Here is a 16,330-nt window from a genome sequence, read left to right on the forward strand (position 1 = left end):
AAAAAAATCATGTTCAATCTAGCTTCGTATCCTGATGACGATTCACATTATTCATTATCGACATTCATTGTTAACGTCATGTAAAGATGGTTAATCCAATAGTACAAAGCCTGCTTCACGGCCAAGAATCTAACCATGTGAGCGATTCTCTCAAATCTAAGCTTGACCTTAACGTGCAACAAGCATTAGAACTCGGCAACTCACAGCAAGCATAAAGACAAGTCACTTGGCTTATTTGTCACTCCATTCAATCATTGAGTCAGATGATTTTATATTTTACTGACATAAATAGTATCATAATTAAAATGTCAATACAAATCAATAATTTATTCACAAGATGAGGTCGAACGGCTCACTCATTTACACCCATGAGAACTTGCGCATTATAGCCAGTTCTACAACTAGATTGAATTGAGATCTAGCGATCGGTAGCATCATTTTTCGCCGGGTAACTACGGCCGAGGCGCGATCAGGTCGCACGGCGTCAGGGGCCTCGGTGCCGGCGGAAGCAAGAGAAGAAGCCCTGCGTCTGGTCTTTCGGGACCATGCCCCCACCCTTGGACGTGTCGATCGCCTCCAGCATGGAGACCACCTCCGCCATCTCGGGCCGCTTGTCCGGGTTCGCGTCCCAGCACCGCTTCATCACGTTCGCTAGCGAGCTCGGGCAGCAGCGCGGTATCTCTGGCCTCAGGTTCTGTGAAATTTTGTTTTCGGTTCAGGCTTCAAGGAACAGCATAGCAGCAAGGGGTGGGATAGAGGCGTGCCATTTTACCTGGCGAACGACGGCAGAGGTTACTTCTGAGAAGCTCAGGTCGGGATACGGCATGTCGCAGCAGTATGTCTCCCACAGGCAGATCCCGAAGCTGTAAACGTCACACTTCCTGTTGTAAGGATGGCCATTGAGAACCTGCATATATATGCCCATGTAAAGAACAAGTACACTCTTTCAAGAAACAAGGAAAAGAAATGTGCAAGTGCAGAAAAAAGAACCCAAATTTGAGATCAATGGGAAAAGCCACAGCCTTACAGAGGATAAATCAGTGTGATATTATGAAGCAATGGGTACGCACAGCTTTGAAAAGAAAATAGCACAAGCACGTGACCAAATTATGGAAGAGATTAGAGGCGATGCAATCTTGCAATTTCAACTCTCTAAACAAGATACTTTTCTAATTAGATATTTTTTGTGCAACTAAAGACCTATCGGCAATTGATAAATGATAACAGGATAACTTCTCCAAATGTTCAGTTTTAAAGTGTGGAAAGAAAGCGGATGGTTAAAGATCAAATACCTCAGGTGCCATGTAACCAAGTGTCCCTGTTTCGCCAGTCATGTCACTAGGATTTGAAGCCTCAACTCGAGCAACACCAAAATCAGCAATTTTCACAGTTCTTGTTTTGTCCAGAAGCATATTTTCAGTCTTGACGTCACGATGCACTATCTTCTTTGAGTGGAGATAGCTCAATCTATTGAAACACAAAGCTCACAATGAGATCTTCTAAGACTAAAGAGGCAAAACAACAAAGCTTCAGGCCAAAACCAAGAAGAAGAAAAAATCAATCAATTACTTACCCCCTGGCAAGGTCAAGAGCTATTTGGACCACAACTTTAAAGGCAAGCTTCCTTCTCCTGTTCTTTATGAGAAAATTTTTCAGCGCGCCTCCAGAAAGGTACTCAACAACAACGCAGCAGATATTACTTGGCATGCCAAGATGTCCATGTTCCGTCTGTATATTTAAATCTCTTGCACCCATTATAGCCCCAATAAACTGTCAGACAAAAGTTCAAGATATTGTTAGGAAAGTTAGTTTACAATTAGAAAGATATCTACATTCACTACCAAGGGACTAGAACAAACAAATAATAGTAGTTGATAATCAATGAATTGTAAAGATGGCAAAACTAGAGCCTCCTATAAAATGCTGGTTAAATTTTTTATCATGTTGAGACCAATTTTCATAGCGATATATGCAGACATATTAGTATGTCATAAATTCAAACCCAGTTCTGCTACTATTATTAAAAATTATTATATTTTCTGATGGTACAAGAAAGGTTTTAATGTTCTTTACCAGCAGTTACAAGACTAATTATCTTCTTATATCCAGAGGAGGAAAACATGCAAACTTTGACAAATGTGGCACATTTAGAATTAGACTATGGCATTGAGAGCATCAAGATTGCTGGCAGTACTGAACACGGCCATCACTATGCTGTCAGCTATCTAGACATGGGGAGAAAATGTGAAGACTGACACCACAGGGATGATTGACCACATATTTCAGTGTACTCCTACAGATATCTCATGTGGTAATAAACAAGTTTAACCATGGGGTTGTGATGGACAATATCGGACAGCAATTCTAGATTCTGTTATTTTTGTCCTATGAACCAAAGCTAAATATGAAATGAATTGGTGCATCTTATATCTCCCAAGTGATTTAACCTATGAAACTTGAAGGGGAAGAAAAAGGGTTTCTTCAGGCAAAGATTACCTTAGTAACATTTGGATGATCAAGCTTATGCCAGACAGCGACCTCTTGTGCGAATGATGCTCTTAGTGCAGAAATTTCTTGTTCTGATCTATGACCATCCTCCCCCCAGTCAAGCAATTTCACTGGAAGATAATAATATTTAACGATTTCATGTTGAAAAATGGAAGTTTCGATGGTAAACATAAAATTTTGTATACTGAACAGTTGATACAAGCTCACAAAGTTACTATTGAATAGTGCATTTTACTCCGTATCGGTGACTTTTATGCATTACAACAGTGACCGTCTAAGGATGGATAAAGCACATCCCAAATCTAAAAAGTAGGTTAGCAGTTAATAAGGACCAAGGTAACACATTCTTGACAAAAAGGATGGATTTAGTTGTGCACGTTGAACAACAATTCTTAATAAAGGCTTAAATGTATCAGTTACAATTTTAAGAACTGATGTGTAAAAACGGAACAGCGAGACACCTCTTAAGGGCATAGCATATGAATGAAGCACCCATGGAAGTAGAATGTGATAGCTGAGAAGTAATTTATGAAGGACAGTGAGGAAGCTGAGTTCATCGCACAACAGAAGTAGCAAGTAAAGGCGAAACAAGCCAATTAACAACTTCAGTGGGCTGATGAATGCCTCAGACACATTTGGTATGATATTCTAATCACACTTTCGAGAATACAAATTAATTGAATTAGCTGGTGAACAAAACATATTGAGGGCAATATTCTTTTTTTCTCGACCACGAGGAGAGACTCCCCTGGGCATTTTTTAAAATTTAAGGTAGGGGAGTACTAAAGGTTGTTTGGTTTTTGGCCCCAACAGGCCAAACAAAAATTTGGCCAGAGGCCAAATCAGGGCAGTGCCAAATTTTGGCCGCCAAAATGGCATTTGGTTTGAGGCGAAGCCAAAATTTAGCCGGATGATTTGGCCGTCCGAGATTTGCTCAGAAACGCTATAAAAAAATTTAGACGGCCAAATTTTTTCAGGACATGATCAAATTTTGACCTCAAACCAAACAGAGACCAAATTTTTAGGGCACGGCTAAAATTTAGCTTGGCTCCCTTTGGCCCCTAACCAAACAGCCACTAAACACTGGCTGACCAGGAAACTCACTTAAACCAGTTTCTGAGAGAGGGCAATATTCAATGGGTGATTAAGTTCCGGACATATTGCATCTGCTTTGTCCTGTGCCATGTGATTATGCTTTAGCAGGACAATGCAGAACTGCTAATTCATATTCCTAGCGGTAAAATTTATGTGCTTTTTTTTTGACACACTAACCCGGTTCAGATGCTCTCCAATTTCCCTGGTCCGCCACTTCCAAGTTGCAACTTTTTTGCCTAAAAAATCACCTACTTTGATCTGTAATCTCCTGACTTCCAGGGGCTCGTCATAAGATGAACACGTGGATCACGCCTACCAAAACTTTTAACTGTTGGTTGGTTCGTATCACATGAGGGGTGTTACACTTACAAACCAAAAGCGGGCTTATCTAAAGAAGTCACGGAATACACCATGGAATCGAGAAAAGCAGAGGTACCAACTTTAGCAATTTGCTGACAAGGAAAAGCACCGTTGACACGACTGGCGAAAACAACTCGCGAAATCATCCAAAACAACCACCTATGGCAAATGCCCTAGCCATCTATCGACCAATTGTATTCACCATTCTAAGCCGGGACAAAAATGAAGCATGCAGCGAACTGTCCTAAGAACTTGCGAACGAATCGATCAGATTGAGAACTAAAAGTCTAGCGCACGGCAGGAGATCGAAGCTACTGATAACTATCATGACTATTTCATCGAACAGCTTACGGACAATAAAACATGGCTCGTAGGGTGGCTACGTGCGCGTATGTATTAACTGTGTAAAGGAAGTGTGGAAGCTGGCACGATACCGGCAACGTCCTGGCCGTCGTAGACGCCGCGGTGGACGGTGCCGAAGGTGCCGCGCGCGATGACGCCCTTGATGACGAGCTTAGCGGGGTCGATCTCCCAGTCCTCCCGGCACCGCCGCAGCGGCGTCTGCAGGTCCTCGGCACCCAGCCTCGCGGACTCGCCGCGGCGGCTCCCCGTCCCGGTCTGCGCCGCGGCGGCGAGCCCGCCCCGCTCCGCCGGGCGGCCGAGGTGGCGCTCGAGCTGCTCGTCCAGGCTCTTGAGGTCGATCTGGTCCGCCCGCACGAACCCCGCGTCCCCGCCCCCGCTGCCCGCGGTGGGCTGCCTCATGCTTGGAGCCGGGAGGGCCGGAGAGACACGCGGCGGCCTACTATGGGCGAGCGGCGTGGAAGGCCTCAGGTGGTATGGCTTCCGCAGCGGGTAGTGGTGGTGGCGGAGGTGGCTACTGGGGAAGGGAAAGAGGTGGCGAGGCCGAGGCGGAGGTGGTTCGAGTTGGTGCGGGGGACTCCATGTGAGCGCATGGGACAGCGGGTTGCCGAAGTAGGCACGAGGCACGGGAAGCCAAGGGAAAAAAATTCTACGGACTCCTCCTGCAGCACCGTTCGGATTCTCGCCACGTGTCCCCTTAAAGCGCATCTCAAAGGAGGTCTGGAGCAGCGTCCGCGCGCGAGCCAAGCGGGAGCGTGCCATCCCGTGCGCGCGCGTGAGCAGAGGAAGTCACGCTTCCTCGAGACAGCTCAAAAAGTTTCTTTTTCTGGAAATTTTTTCCGCGTTTTTCTATTTTTGAAAAAATTTCTAAATAAACTTTTTCGTTTAAAAGTTTTGAGAGAAAAGTTACTGAGAAAAAAAATTTAAAGAAAATTTATTGAGAGAAATTACTGAATTTTTTAAAGAAAAATATCATTTTTAAAAAAAAAATAATTACCAAGAAAAAAGTTTCTATGGACTGCCACTGAACTAAAAAACTATCTTCAAAAAGAGTTATGAGAGAAATTTCGAAGCGCCAGGCGTCCGCGTGACCCGAGCGGCAGCGTCCGTGCAAGCCGAGCCGCTACCAGTTTCCTCTCAGACCATCCGAGTGCCGCCGCCGGATCGCGATGCCCCAAACCGGCAATCCGAACCGCCATGGCCTCCACTCTCCGGGCTCTACTTCGACATCGGCAAGAAGACCAGAGGTCCCGATCTCCATCTCTCTCCCTCTGATTTTATTCTTCCCCTCCTTCCTGTTTGTCAGGACCCCGCTGAGCTGAATCCTGATCTGGATTGATGGCAAATTGAAGACAGCAAAACGATATGGATTCAGGCCAAGAAGGCGGCTCGCAGTGGATGAACATTAGTCTAGAACCCTAACAGAAACTAAAAGATAGCTATGCAATGATTCTTCTTGCTTTGTGCTCTGTGTTGATGATCTTGGTTCATATAGGCAATCAGATGAGTGCAATGAGATTCATCCTCTTTTTCCTCCCTGTCTGATTAATATGACTGCAATTATGTGATTTTAATGATTTTAATGTTTTGCAGCATATCTCACTGGCTTCTCTTTCAGCAAATCTGTTCGTCTGTTTTCTCACTGTTTTTGCTGTCTGAAGTAACTAGGTTGGAGAATTGAACGGGCTTTTGCCATTTCTTCCCGGCATACAAGGTTCACTTTGAAGATTTGATTGCCGCGGCAGGGGGATCGATTATGGAGATCGACTATGGAGAAGACTGATCTCTATTTGCATATCCTTGATTGTTTACATGATGGAGCCACCGAAGAGAATAGCTGATGCTGAAGAATTGGCGGCCACAGTTCAATTAGTTGATCCTAGGTTCAAAAGATGTGATTTCTTTTTTTAACTTTTAGAAACAGAGAATAGGTTGTGATTGACATATTGTCTTGTTGATCCAAAATATCTTCAGATGTAACAATATGACATATACCATGTTCAAGTGTCTTATTGATTCTCATTTTCGATAGTCTTCTTGCTTCTGCCGGAGATGGTTAGTGTCAGTGTGGATGGTTACTGTCATTTTCAATAGTCTTCTTGTATGATGTGATATAATGTTTGTACTTTCACTTGATGAACTAATGGTTCAGTTTAAAAAATCAATCAGAAAAGGATATGCCGCCGCCACCACTACCACGCCCTTGGAATAATAAATTTAATGGAACTGTGCTACATTTTGAAATGTGGATTTTTTAAATAATAGTATTTTTGAAAAATTAAAAAATAATAGTAAAATTCATAAAATTGTAAGAATATGTATCTGTCGGTATGTGAAATGTCAACATGTCCCTAGTGAAATACGATTCTTGAACAAAGGGACTTTGAGATGGAAGAGGAGTGGCGAAATACTGCATAATTCGAACCATGCATATTGAATGTTAGAGGATAACTAAATATTTATCATTTATCTATATTCCTGGCATGTTACAAAAGATAGCTGCTATTATCAGGCTTTTGTTTGCTCTATTTTTCATTCAACTTTGTCCTGATAGTTAATGCCTCTTCTATTATCATAATGGGTATGATGCAGTTCAAGCCCAAATGGTAGGTGCTGGATATCAAGGCGACTCGTCAGGCTATGTGTATGTAGATAAACATATTACAAATGACATAGCACATGATTTCTTGCATCTCTATTAAAGAAAACACGTGCAGAAAGGTTTGACAAACTTAGTTTTGTTCACACGCTCACAAAGGTATCGGGATGTTGCTGTCACTACGTGAAAAACATGTATCGGAGACACAGTTTAATGACAAGTCATTACGCGACTCGTTACTTATCATCTTAGGTCACGTTCATTTACAGATCCATCACTGATACCAGATAATAGGTGACGGATTATAATATTACCCGTCACTAATAACATGAGTGACTGGTAATAACTAAATCCGTTACTTATGACTTGTCATAAGTGACAGGTAACCTTGTAACAGTAATAAGTGACGGATTATATTATGACCTGTCAGTTATAATTTGACAAAAATGATGGGTCTCCCTAGACCAATTATAAGTGACGGGTTATAATTAAATCTGTCACTTATAACTCTTAATAGGTGACAAGTAACATTATCACCCGTCGTCTATTACTCAACTCTGTTTTAAGAGCTAGCCAGCCACTGTGCAGGCAAACAGTTACTGCACAGTGCCGCCCACACAGTAGCTGGCGATTTTTACCGGCTCCTCTAGTATTCTTCAATATCTTGTTGATTTAAAGTTTGAATTGGTGCTGGTTTTTTAAGGTTCGTCCCCTTTTTATACTCCTTTCCTCTCCTCCTCTAAATTCTAATTGGTAGATTTACTGTGCTTTGAGTTGTAATAAATTGTTTTGCATGTTTATCTAAAATCTTAGAACAAGTGAGTTGTATTTATGTTAAATTTAATATTAGATTTACCCGATGTACCACGAGAAGTCACAGATCTAGTTTATTTATAGAAAATTTTTAATTGTGTGCTTAACAACGAAAATAAGATCAATTTTTTGAAATTGCAAACGTCTACTTCAATTTTTAGGCTGGTCCGTCCTGTCACAGAGTAATGCTCCCTTTTTCTTCCATAGCAATCATCGGTGCATCTCCACAATTTAGTCACGACAAGGTTTTTCAGCACAATAGTTCACGACTGATATATGGCTACCAAATGTTTGCTTGCCACATTTTTGCCACGACTAGATGTTACAAAATACGATAGCCAACCAAACACATTCTAAGCACATTTTAAACACATGATTCCTCGCTAGTTATGACAAAGCACAAGCTACGACTTTATAAGTGCAACTAGCATTCATCCACTTCTCTAGTAGCTGGCTGCTGCATTTAAATTTGATTTATCTATGTTTCAAAAGAAACTTATGTTCCATTGCCAGTAGACACATATCTACATTTAAATTTGATTGATTTATCGTACCATATTATAATTGACTACGATGTTAGGATTTGGAAGGGATAGGCAACAAATTCATCCAAGACATTTCCTCCGACCGTATGCCTTCATTCGATTTTTGCGATTCCATCGTGCCAAACATTAAGTCAGTCAAACTAAAGTGTAATAGTTAGTACCAATTTTGTGGCATTCTAGATGTAGATGCGTGCTCCCTCATAATCTCTTTGACGCACGTACATGTGTGGTGTTATACTACTACGACATCAATACGTAGAAATGCAAGACATATTTGGTTGAGTATAGTCTTATCCCATTTAAGCTTGGTTGTGTTATAGATTTTTAATCAACTATTTAGTTGATTGTTATAATTATAGTAAACTGTATTTTATTAGTCTTTTGGGTCCGCATCGTGCACTCAGTTTTTTATTAACTTCACCATATTTATAATTGAAAACTTATTAATCACATTTTTTATAATAAATTATACTTAATTAACTTCAAACGTAATAAATATAGTTACTATTTAAACATGCCCGTAGTTCGTACCAAACTTAATCTTTTTTTGCAGCAGTGAAGACACATGCCGGTGGCAAGACATGTTGGAGAATTTTGCAGCCAGCGACATTCAGGGGCACAGTGGAGTAAGAGAGTGGAGGCAGTGCAGTACTGCTGGGCCCGCTAGCACTGACCGATGTGAGGGTGTGGTTGAGGCGGAAGCTCTCCTCTAGAACAGGGTTCCGAAATTTATCAATATTCGGTTAAAATTTGTGATATTAGGTTAATTTGGTCTGTACTGAATTTTATTACGTGAAAAACGGATAAATAAGATATAATTTCGTAATATACGACTTGTCGCTTATGTGGCCTCAGGTATAGACCCGTCACAGATAGCAGGTAATATGTAACAAATCATAAGGTCTCCCTGCACTAGCCATAAATAATGGATCGTAATATGATCAATCACTTATAATAAGTAATAAGTGACAGGTAATCTTACAACCCGTCATTTATTACTCAAATCTGTTTTAAGAGCTGATTATCTACTGTGCATACTGAACAATTATTATCGATGTGCACAGTAGTTGGTGATTTTATCTGGTTTCACGGGAAACTCTCTAATATCTTGTTAAGTTTAAATTGGTACTAGGTCTTTAAAGGTTTGTATCTCCCCTTTTCCTCTCCTCCTCTAAACTCTAATTGGTAGTTCTTGTGCTTTGAGTTATGATCGATCGTTTTGTATCTTTATTCAAAATCTTAGTACAAGTGAGTTGTATTTATATTAGATTTGATACTAGGTTTACCCGATCTACCACGAGATGCCACAAATCTAGTGTAATTGTATAGAATTTTTAATCACATGCTTAATCACACAATTAAGGTATTTGTTAATGAAGAACGAATATATTTATATTAATTGTAGATGACGAATAGAAGTTGGATGTATCTTGAGACCCAGACTTGTTCGGAGTATCTGAGCGGGGTGAAGCATTTCATGGGTGCTGCTTTGGCAGATATGAAAGATCATAGTAAAACGACAATGTATTATCTACGTCACGATTACAAGAATGATAAGAAATTCTCGAAACCAGACAACGTCTATACACACTTGATCATACGTGGATTTAAAAGGGAATTATACATGTTGAAACAAACATGGCGAGGAAAGCTTTAATGAGGGAGAGATGGATCGAGGCCTCCATTCCCACAATGTAGATAAAGGATATATTAGGTTTCAATGATAATGATCTCGAGGATTTTATGAAGAATATAGACTAGATGGTATAGAATATCGAGTGGCACGACGAGTATAACAATGGTGAGTTTGCTAAATTTTAGAAATTTGTACGAGATTCCAAAACACCCCTTTATCCTAACTGTAAGGAGAAGTATACGTGGATATTTATGAACCTAAAGCTTCTATAACTGAAGACAACCCATGGTTGGAGTGATAAGAGTTTTGAAGCATTGGTGGATTTGTTAAGGGACATGCTACTAGAGGGGAACTTAGTGCCCGAGGGCGTCTACGACACGAAAAAGATAATTTATCCTTTAGGACTGAAAATAAAAAAAATGCATGTATGTAAGCAGGATTGTATCTTATTTCATGGAGACTATGTAGAGCTGGATCAATGCCCCGTTTGTGGAACCCATCGATATAAGCGTAGAAATGACGGTGATGACGGAGATAAGACAAGAAAAGTAAATAGCCTACTAGGAAGTTGGTGTAGTATTTTCCAATGAAACTACTTGTGATCATGCCTCTAGAAATGACGATGGTGAGATTCACTTTTGCTCCTAAAAGTAGAAACAGTGATACTATTCGTGATCATTATTGAAATATCATTAACCATATCATGAACATGAACATACGCAAAATTGATTTGATCAAGTTCATTCTGAAGGATATTGATGAGATCACTATGAGCATAACTCTAAATCTATATTTTGCTCCATATACCATGTCTCTTGTTCTTATAAAGTCAAACTTTCGTCAATCCTCTTGTGAAACTAAGCATATGGGATATAGACATTTTAAAGTGAATCCTAGTGTTCTTCATAGAGGTTAGGGATGTCAAAATATTCCTGCTGCTCAGGAAGGTCAACATGAGAAACCTCAAGATTATGTTCCTCCTCAGGCACAGCTAGCTCCAGAACAAGTTCCTTCTCAGTGGGTAACTCCAGCTGGATTCTTTGATCCTTACATGGCATCCATCAAGCAGGTTTTCAGCTGAGTTTAGACTCCTTCCAGACTAGCTTTTAGTAGAACTTCTATCATCCCTTGATGATAGAGTTTTAGTCTACATGTCAATCCATCTCCCTAGATCGAGAAGGCATTACCGCTCTCAATGCTCACAACCAAGAGCTACATGAAATATTTCACAACCTCTCTCTTGGACAACAGCGGATTGAGAATCAGTTCACTAGCTTCTCTGATCATTTTTACAGTGTTTATCCTCATCTACCTCCTTCTCAGGATGACTAGACTTTTTGGTATTTGATGCCAAAAGGAGAGAAAGTTGGAAGAAGTAGGGGGGGGGGGAGAGAAGAAATGAAGCACGAGAAATAATCTTTCTTTTCAGCTATCTTCATAAGACTCTATCTTGCATTGCATCTTTATTTCCTATGGTGTATGTGAACTGGTTGTGATCTTATTGTTTTAAAAACATTAAGTTTCGTAATGTGATGAACTATGTTTATTCTCTTAGCTTGTTGTTCATCTCTATCTCTATATTCTAATATTATTATTGGATGTCTTGAGGAAATTATTTTTGTGACATATTTGAAATGGTCATCACAATTGATAATATTTATTTCCTCAGATCCAAGAATATAAGGTAAAGTCCGCCAAAATTTTATTCAAATGTTATCTTGTGCCTTATTTTTTTTAATCTCATGGGCACATATATAAGGGGAGCTTACCTTACTATGAGTTTTGATAGCATTTATATCCTTTAAATTCATTATCTTGATTTACTTGCTATTAAAACATACCTCCGAGTCTCCTTCATGCTATGTGCTAAAAGTGGATTTAAAACTAAAATCACATCACTTCTTAGTGTTATTGTCATCAATTACCAAAAAGGGAAAGATTGAAACATCTAGGCCTCTAATTCGTGTTTTGGTAATTAATAATAATACGTAATTTGTGGACTAACATATTTAAATGAGTTATGAAAAGGTTAGTCCTAAAAATATTGCGAAGCTAGAAGAAGCATATGTAGAAGATATGTAAATGGTTAGTTTAAGGCAAAGGTATAAAAATATAGGACATTTTCTTTTGTCAGTCAAAGGTGATTAGAGAAGAAAATAGATTTGATTAATAGTATAAGTGTCGTACTATTAATAGAGGTTGATGTGTGTTTACTTGAGATATCAAAAGTACTGTAATTTCTTAAACTTGCATTTCATCTAGAGTGAGGAATTTAGTTTGAGTGGAACCAAGAAAAACTACCTTTGGGTGTTTTTGTTATGGCAGTCTGATCGCTAGCAAAGGTATGGTCTGACCGCTGTATAGACAAGGTAGTTTAGCTCGAGTTTCTGGTGTGATGGTCTGACCAATGTGGTTGGTCGATCTGATTGATGTATAAACTTATTAGATTTTATTCGAACCTCAGTCTCGGTCTGACCGCGGTGTGTCCCGGTCTGATCACCAAGGAACAGAGAGGTTTGGACCCTCTGCTCCAGTTAGCGGTCTGACCACTGGGCATGGCCAGTCTGACCGCGTAGGAACAAAGAGTTTTGGTACTCTATTTCTAGCTCACGGTCTGACCGAGAGACGTGACCGTCTGACTGCCAAACCTGTGTTAGAGTCATGATTACAACTTTTGTAGCCATTGTATGACCGAGGTCTGACAACCGGATGAACTGCAATCTGATCGTCAGGTGCGCAGAAATGTCAAATCAGGGGCAACAACCACATTTCGAATGGTGGGCTATAAATAGATGCTTGGCTGATTCAAGGGTGATCTCTAGCACTACACTATAATACATTTGAGCACTTGCCATCCTTCTCTCCCTCTCTTGGCTTAGTGATTTTATATTTGAGAGTGTGAGAGCTTCTAGTGCATAACTTTGAAGAGTTTGAGCATTGAGCCACTAGTGATCCTTCAAGCAAGCATTATCGACTTGTTACTCTTAGAGGTTGCCGCCTCCTAGATGGCTTGGAGGTGGTTGCGTCGTTAATCCCTTTAAAGAAGATTACAAAGGAGCCACGATGGTGTTTGTGAGAGGCTTCGAGCACGCCTTGCGGAGCGGCAAAGTGCTACTTTAGTAGAATCGAGGAATTGAGTAGTTCATTGTTCTATTCTGGCTTAAGATCAAGTTGATCGGTGTGAGCCCTTTCTCGTATGAGAATTGGATACTTGATAGAGAAGCGGTTAGAAGCTTGAACTCGTCTCAGCGTGGATTAGGGATGATCAACAAATCACCAATACCATGAGATAAACTTCGAGTGTCATCTCTCGAACTATTTACTTTCATGCAATTTACCTTATACAATTTATCTTCCTAAAATATAAATTGTTGCATGTCACCCTAGGATTGCAAACCTTGATATAGCTCTTAGTTGTTTCATATCGCTCTAGTGTTTTAGTTTGTTTTCGAAAGTTTTCATGATCACTAAGCAATTAGTTTTAAAACCACCTATTCACCCCCTCTAGTCGGTATCCTAGATCCTACACGCCACCCTTATCCAAGCCGAATCCCAACAAACCCGACCTAATCCCAACTTCCTGACATGTTCCCTCCCTCTATATAAGTCCACACCCTACCCTTCGATCTGTTTCCCCAAACCAAGCCACCTAGAAGCCCAGTGCCACTGCCATTGCTATGTCGCCACCAAGCTCGTCGCCCACCGCTCTTTCCGCCTCCCTACCGCATCTGAGACCAACTCCGGCTCTGTGTGCTCGCAAGGAGTCGATTCCGCCGCTCCTTGTCACCTCTCCGCCCCCGGAATGCCATCGCCGACGAGGACCTGACGTCCTTCGCCGCCCCTCTCGCCGCCAGTGCATCTCGCCGCTTCCTGGAGCCATCCGACGCCCTTGGTGAGTTTGCCGTCCTCCCCTCTCTCTACTTCACCGCTCACTGTCACGTTCCTGTCGCTGGCCAAATCCCGTGAAGCCTCTTATGGACCATCCGATCTAAAATCAAAGGTCCAGATTAAATCTAAACATACATCTTTAGTAGTCATTCAGAAACCACCACGTGTCATTCATAATCCCAGTATGTGCAATGTCATCATCCACATCATCGCTATCTCATCCGTTGTGCCGACATGTCTTGCCACATCAGTAGAGCATTTACCTAGTTAGCCTGAATTGTTTTTAATTTGGGAATAGTGGCAATTGTGCACTTAAGCCCCTAAACTTTTCTATATTTACTAATAAGCCCCTATCTTTTTTAGTTTAGTCCCTAAACTTTCCTTTAATTACAAATAGATCTCTCTATTTTTACAAAAAGCCTATGCACTTTCTATTTTATTCAAAATAGGTCATTTTCTTTTTCAGATTTAACTATAAACTTGTTTTTAGCGTAATTTTCTCGTTCTAGGTCCGATTTAGACGATTTTTGCGCTCTTGCGTTCGTAGCATCATGTACTACCTTTTAGTAATTTTTTTTTATAGATGTTAAATATTGTTTGGTGTGCTGTTCTTAGATAGTTTTGTTGTGTAGTTTTCGGTGTGTATCAAAAGCAGACGAGGAGCAGTTTAAGAATCTCCAGAACTAAGTCTTTGAAAAGTTTGAGCAGCAAGTTGGAAGAGGCAAGTGTCCTTAAATATTCTGATCCTACTTTTATAAATGTGTTCTTTATTTCAAACAAACATGCTGTTAAGTCTGAATCTTATTTATTTATAGTATCATGTTCCATATATCCTTTATCGTCCTAGTTGACAGTAGTGGTTATGTTGGATAGCTTATGCTTGGCCTTGCATAAGGGTATGGTTAGGCAGTTGGTTAAACATGACTAATGAACTATACAACTATGAGTTGAGAATACTGTTAATTGTTGTAGCAACATGGAACATAGGAACATTGAGCAGAATGTTAGATGATGATGGTGCAGGAATACATAGGTGCGTGAAAGCATTATAGTTAGTGGTAGTGTCTGCTCAGCATCCTAAGGACCGGTTCGTGGAATGGGTAACCCCGATTAATAGTTCAATCATGAGGCTTATATGGGTATATCCTGGCCAATTAATTAGCAGATCCTCAATATAGTATAAGCTAATGTAGGTACATGAATGAAAGAGTGATTCTTTCTGGAGCTACTAGGTGCAAGAGGGGCTTCTGGGTGGTGCGATGTCACTTTAACGATGGTAAAATCTCAACGGACATATTCTTGTTGGGGGGGGGGGTATTTTGTAATGACCTTGTAGTGAAACCTAGCCGCACGCATCGAAAGTGTTTAAGTGCTGTGATGGCATGAGCATACGAGAATCAGAACTCGTGGGTAAAGTTGGACGACCTTTGTAGAGTATAAAACTAATATATCAGCCGTACTCACGGTTAAGAGTGGTGTGGTCCATTCACATGATTAGTTGGTTTAAGTTTTGGTTTTGGTTTTGGTTCGGTTGATAGTTGGTTACCTGCGATGGATAGTAGTTGGTGGTTGGTTACCTGCGATGTAGCAGTTGGTGTTTGGTTACATGTGATGGGTAATAGTGGATGTTTCTTGGTTATCTACGATTGGTATTTAGTTGGTTGATTTGTGAGCCTGATGTGGATTTCAAGTGGATGGAAAACCTGTGTAGATGTTTTTAGAAGTGAAAGATTAATGATGATTCACCAAGTTAAATAGGATATTTTTATAACTCTTACGTTAGCATAGTTGATATTTATGCAAATTGAACCTGTTATAGCCTGTTTTTTTAGTCAAGCTTCCATGTTATTTATTTTTCACACTTGCGAAGTACGATATGTACTCATACTTGCTATTTTCATACAAATACTTTAAAATGTTGCTCAGACAATGAAGGAGAACTAGACTACTTCACGGACGAAGATGAAGACTGCCAGATTGGTGGACCTCTGATCGATTGTCTGTGGAAGATGGGAGCTTCGCTGGGTTTTGCTAGTGTGTTTTGGTTAAGACTATGATATCATTTCTATTTATTTATTAAATGTTGTAATAATAACACTGTGTATGATATACTGATAAAGTCACTGTACGTATAAAACTTTGTATTGACATATATGTAATTTATATCTAATTTTTTTCTTTTATAAAATTGAGTGTGACATGCTGTTTGGTTTTGGCCCACCCGCCAAACACCGAGCGAGCTTACTTGGTTGAGGAATTGGTCAGCGTAGAGGAGGACGGAAATGAACTGGCACGAGGCGTGAGTGAGATTACGCGGGGCAAGGTAAACACTTTTTTTTTCCGCGGCGAGTGCTGGTTCAATCTAAACCTACTCACTTGCCAATCTTTTTTGCACTACACATCTGAAGAAAAACTGTAACGCATATGCAGCCCAGGGAAATAGTATACTAGGCTCGGCCCATTTATGGTAACGAGACACAGAAACCTAGAAAGAAAGCAGCCCACCCTACTATATCCATCGGCAGT

General features: G+C 40.4%; 1 protein-coding gene across 1 annotated transcript; it reads right to left on the reverse strand.

Moving 5' to 3' along the window:
- Positions 1-226: 226 nt before the first annotated feature.
- Positions 227-4,953, reverse strand: LOC133916767 (serine/threonine-protein kinase STY13-like). Its single transcript, XM_062360599.1, has 6 exons — positions 4,398-4,953; positions 2,497-2,618; positions 1,574-1,770; positions 1,293-1,467; positions 773-907; positions 227-694 (listed from the first exon to the last, which is right to left on the reverse strand). Exons 1-6 carry the CDS (start codon positions 4,723-4,725, stop codon positions 485-487), a joined length of 1,167 nt encoding a protein of 388 aa, XP_062216583.1. The 5' UTR covers positions 4,726-4,953; the 3' UTR covers positions 227-484.
- Between the last annotated feature and the right edge of the window lie 11,377 nt (positions 4,954-16,330).

The sequence above is a fragment of the Phragmites australis genome, chromosome 1 (genome assembly GCF_958298935.1).
Source record: "Phragmites australis chromosome 1, lpPhrAust1.1, whole genome shotgun sequence".
NCBI lineage: Eukaryota > Viridiplantae > Streptophyta > Magnoliopsida > Poales > Poaceae > Phragmites > Phragmites australis.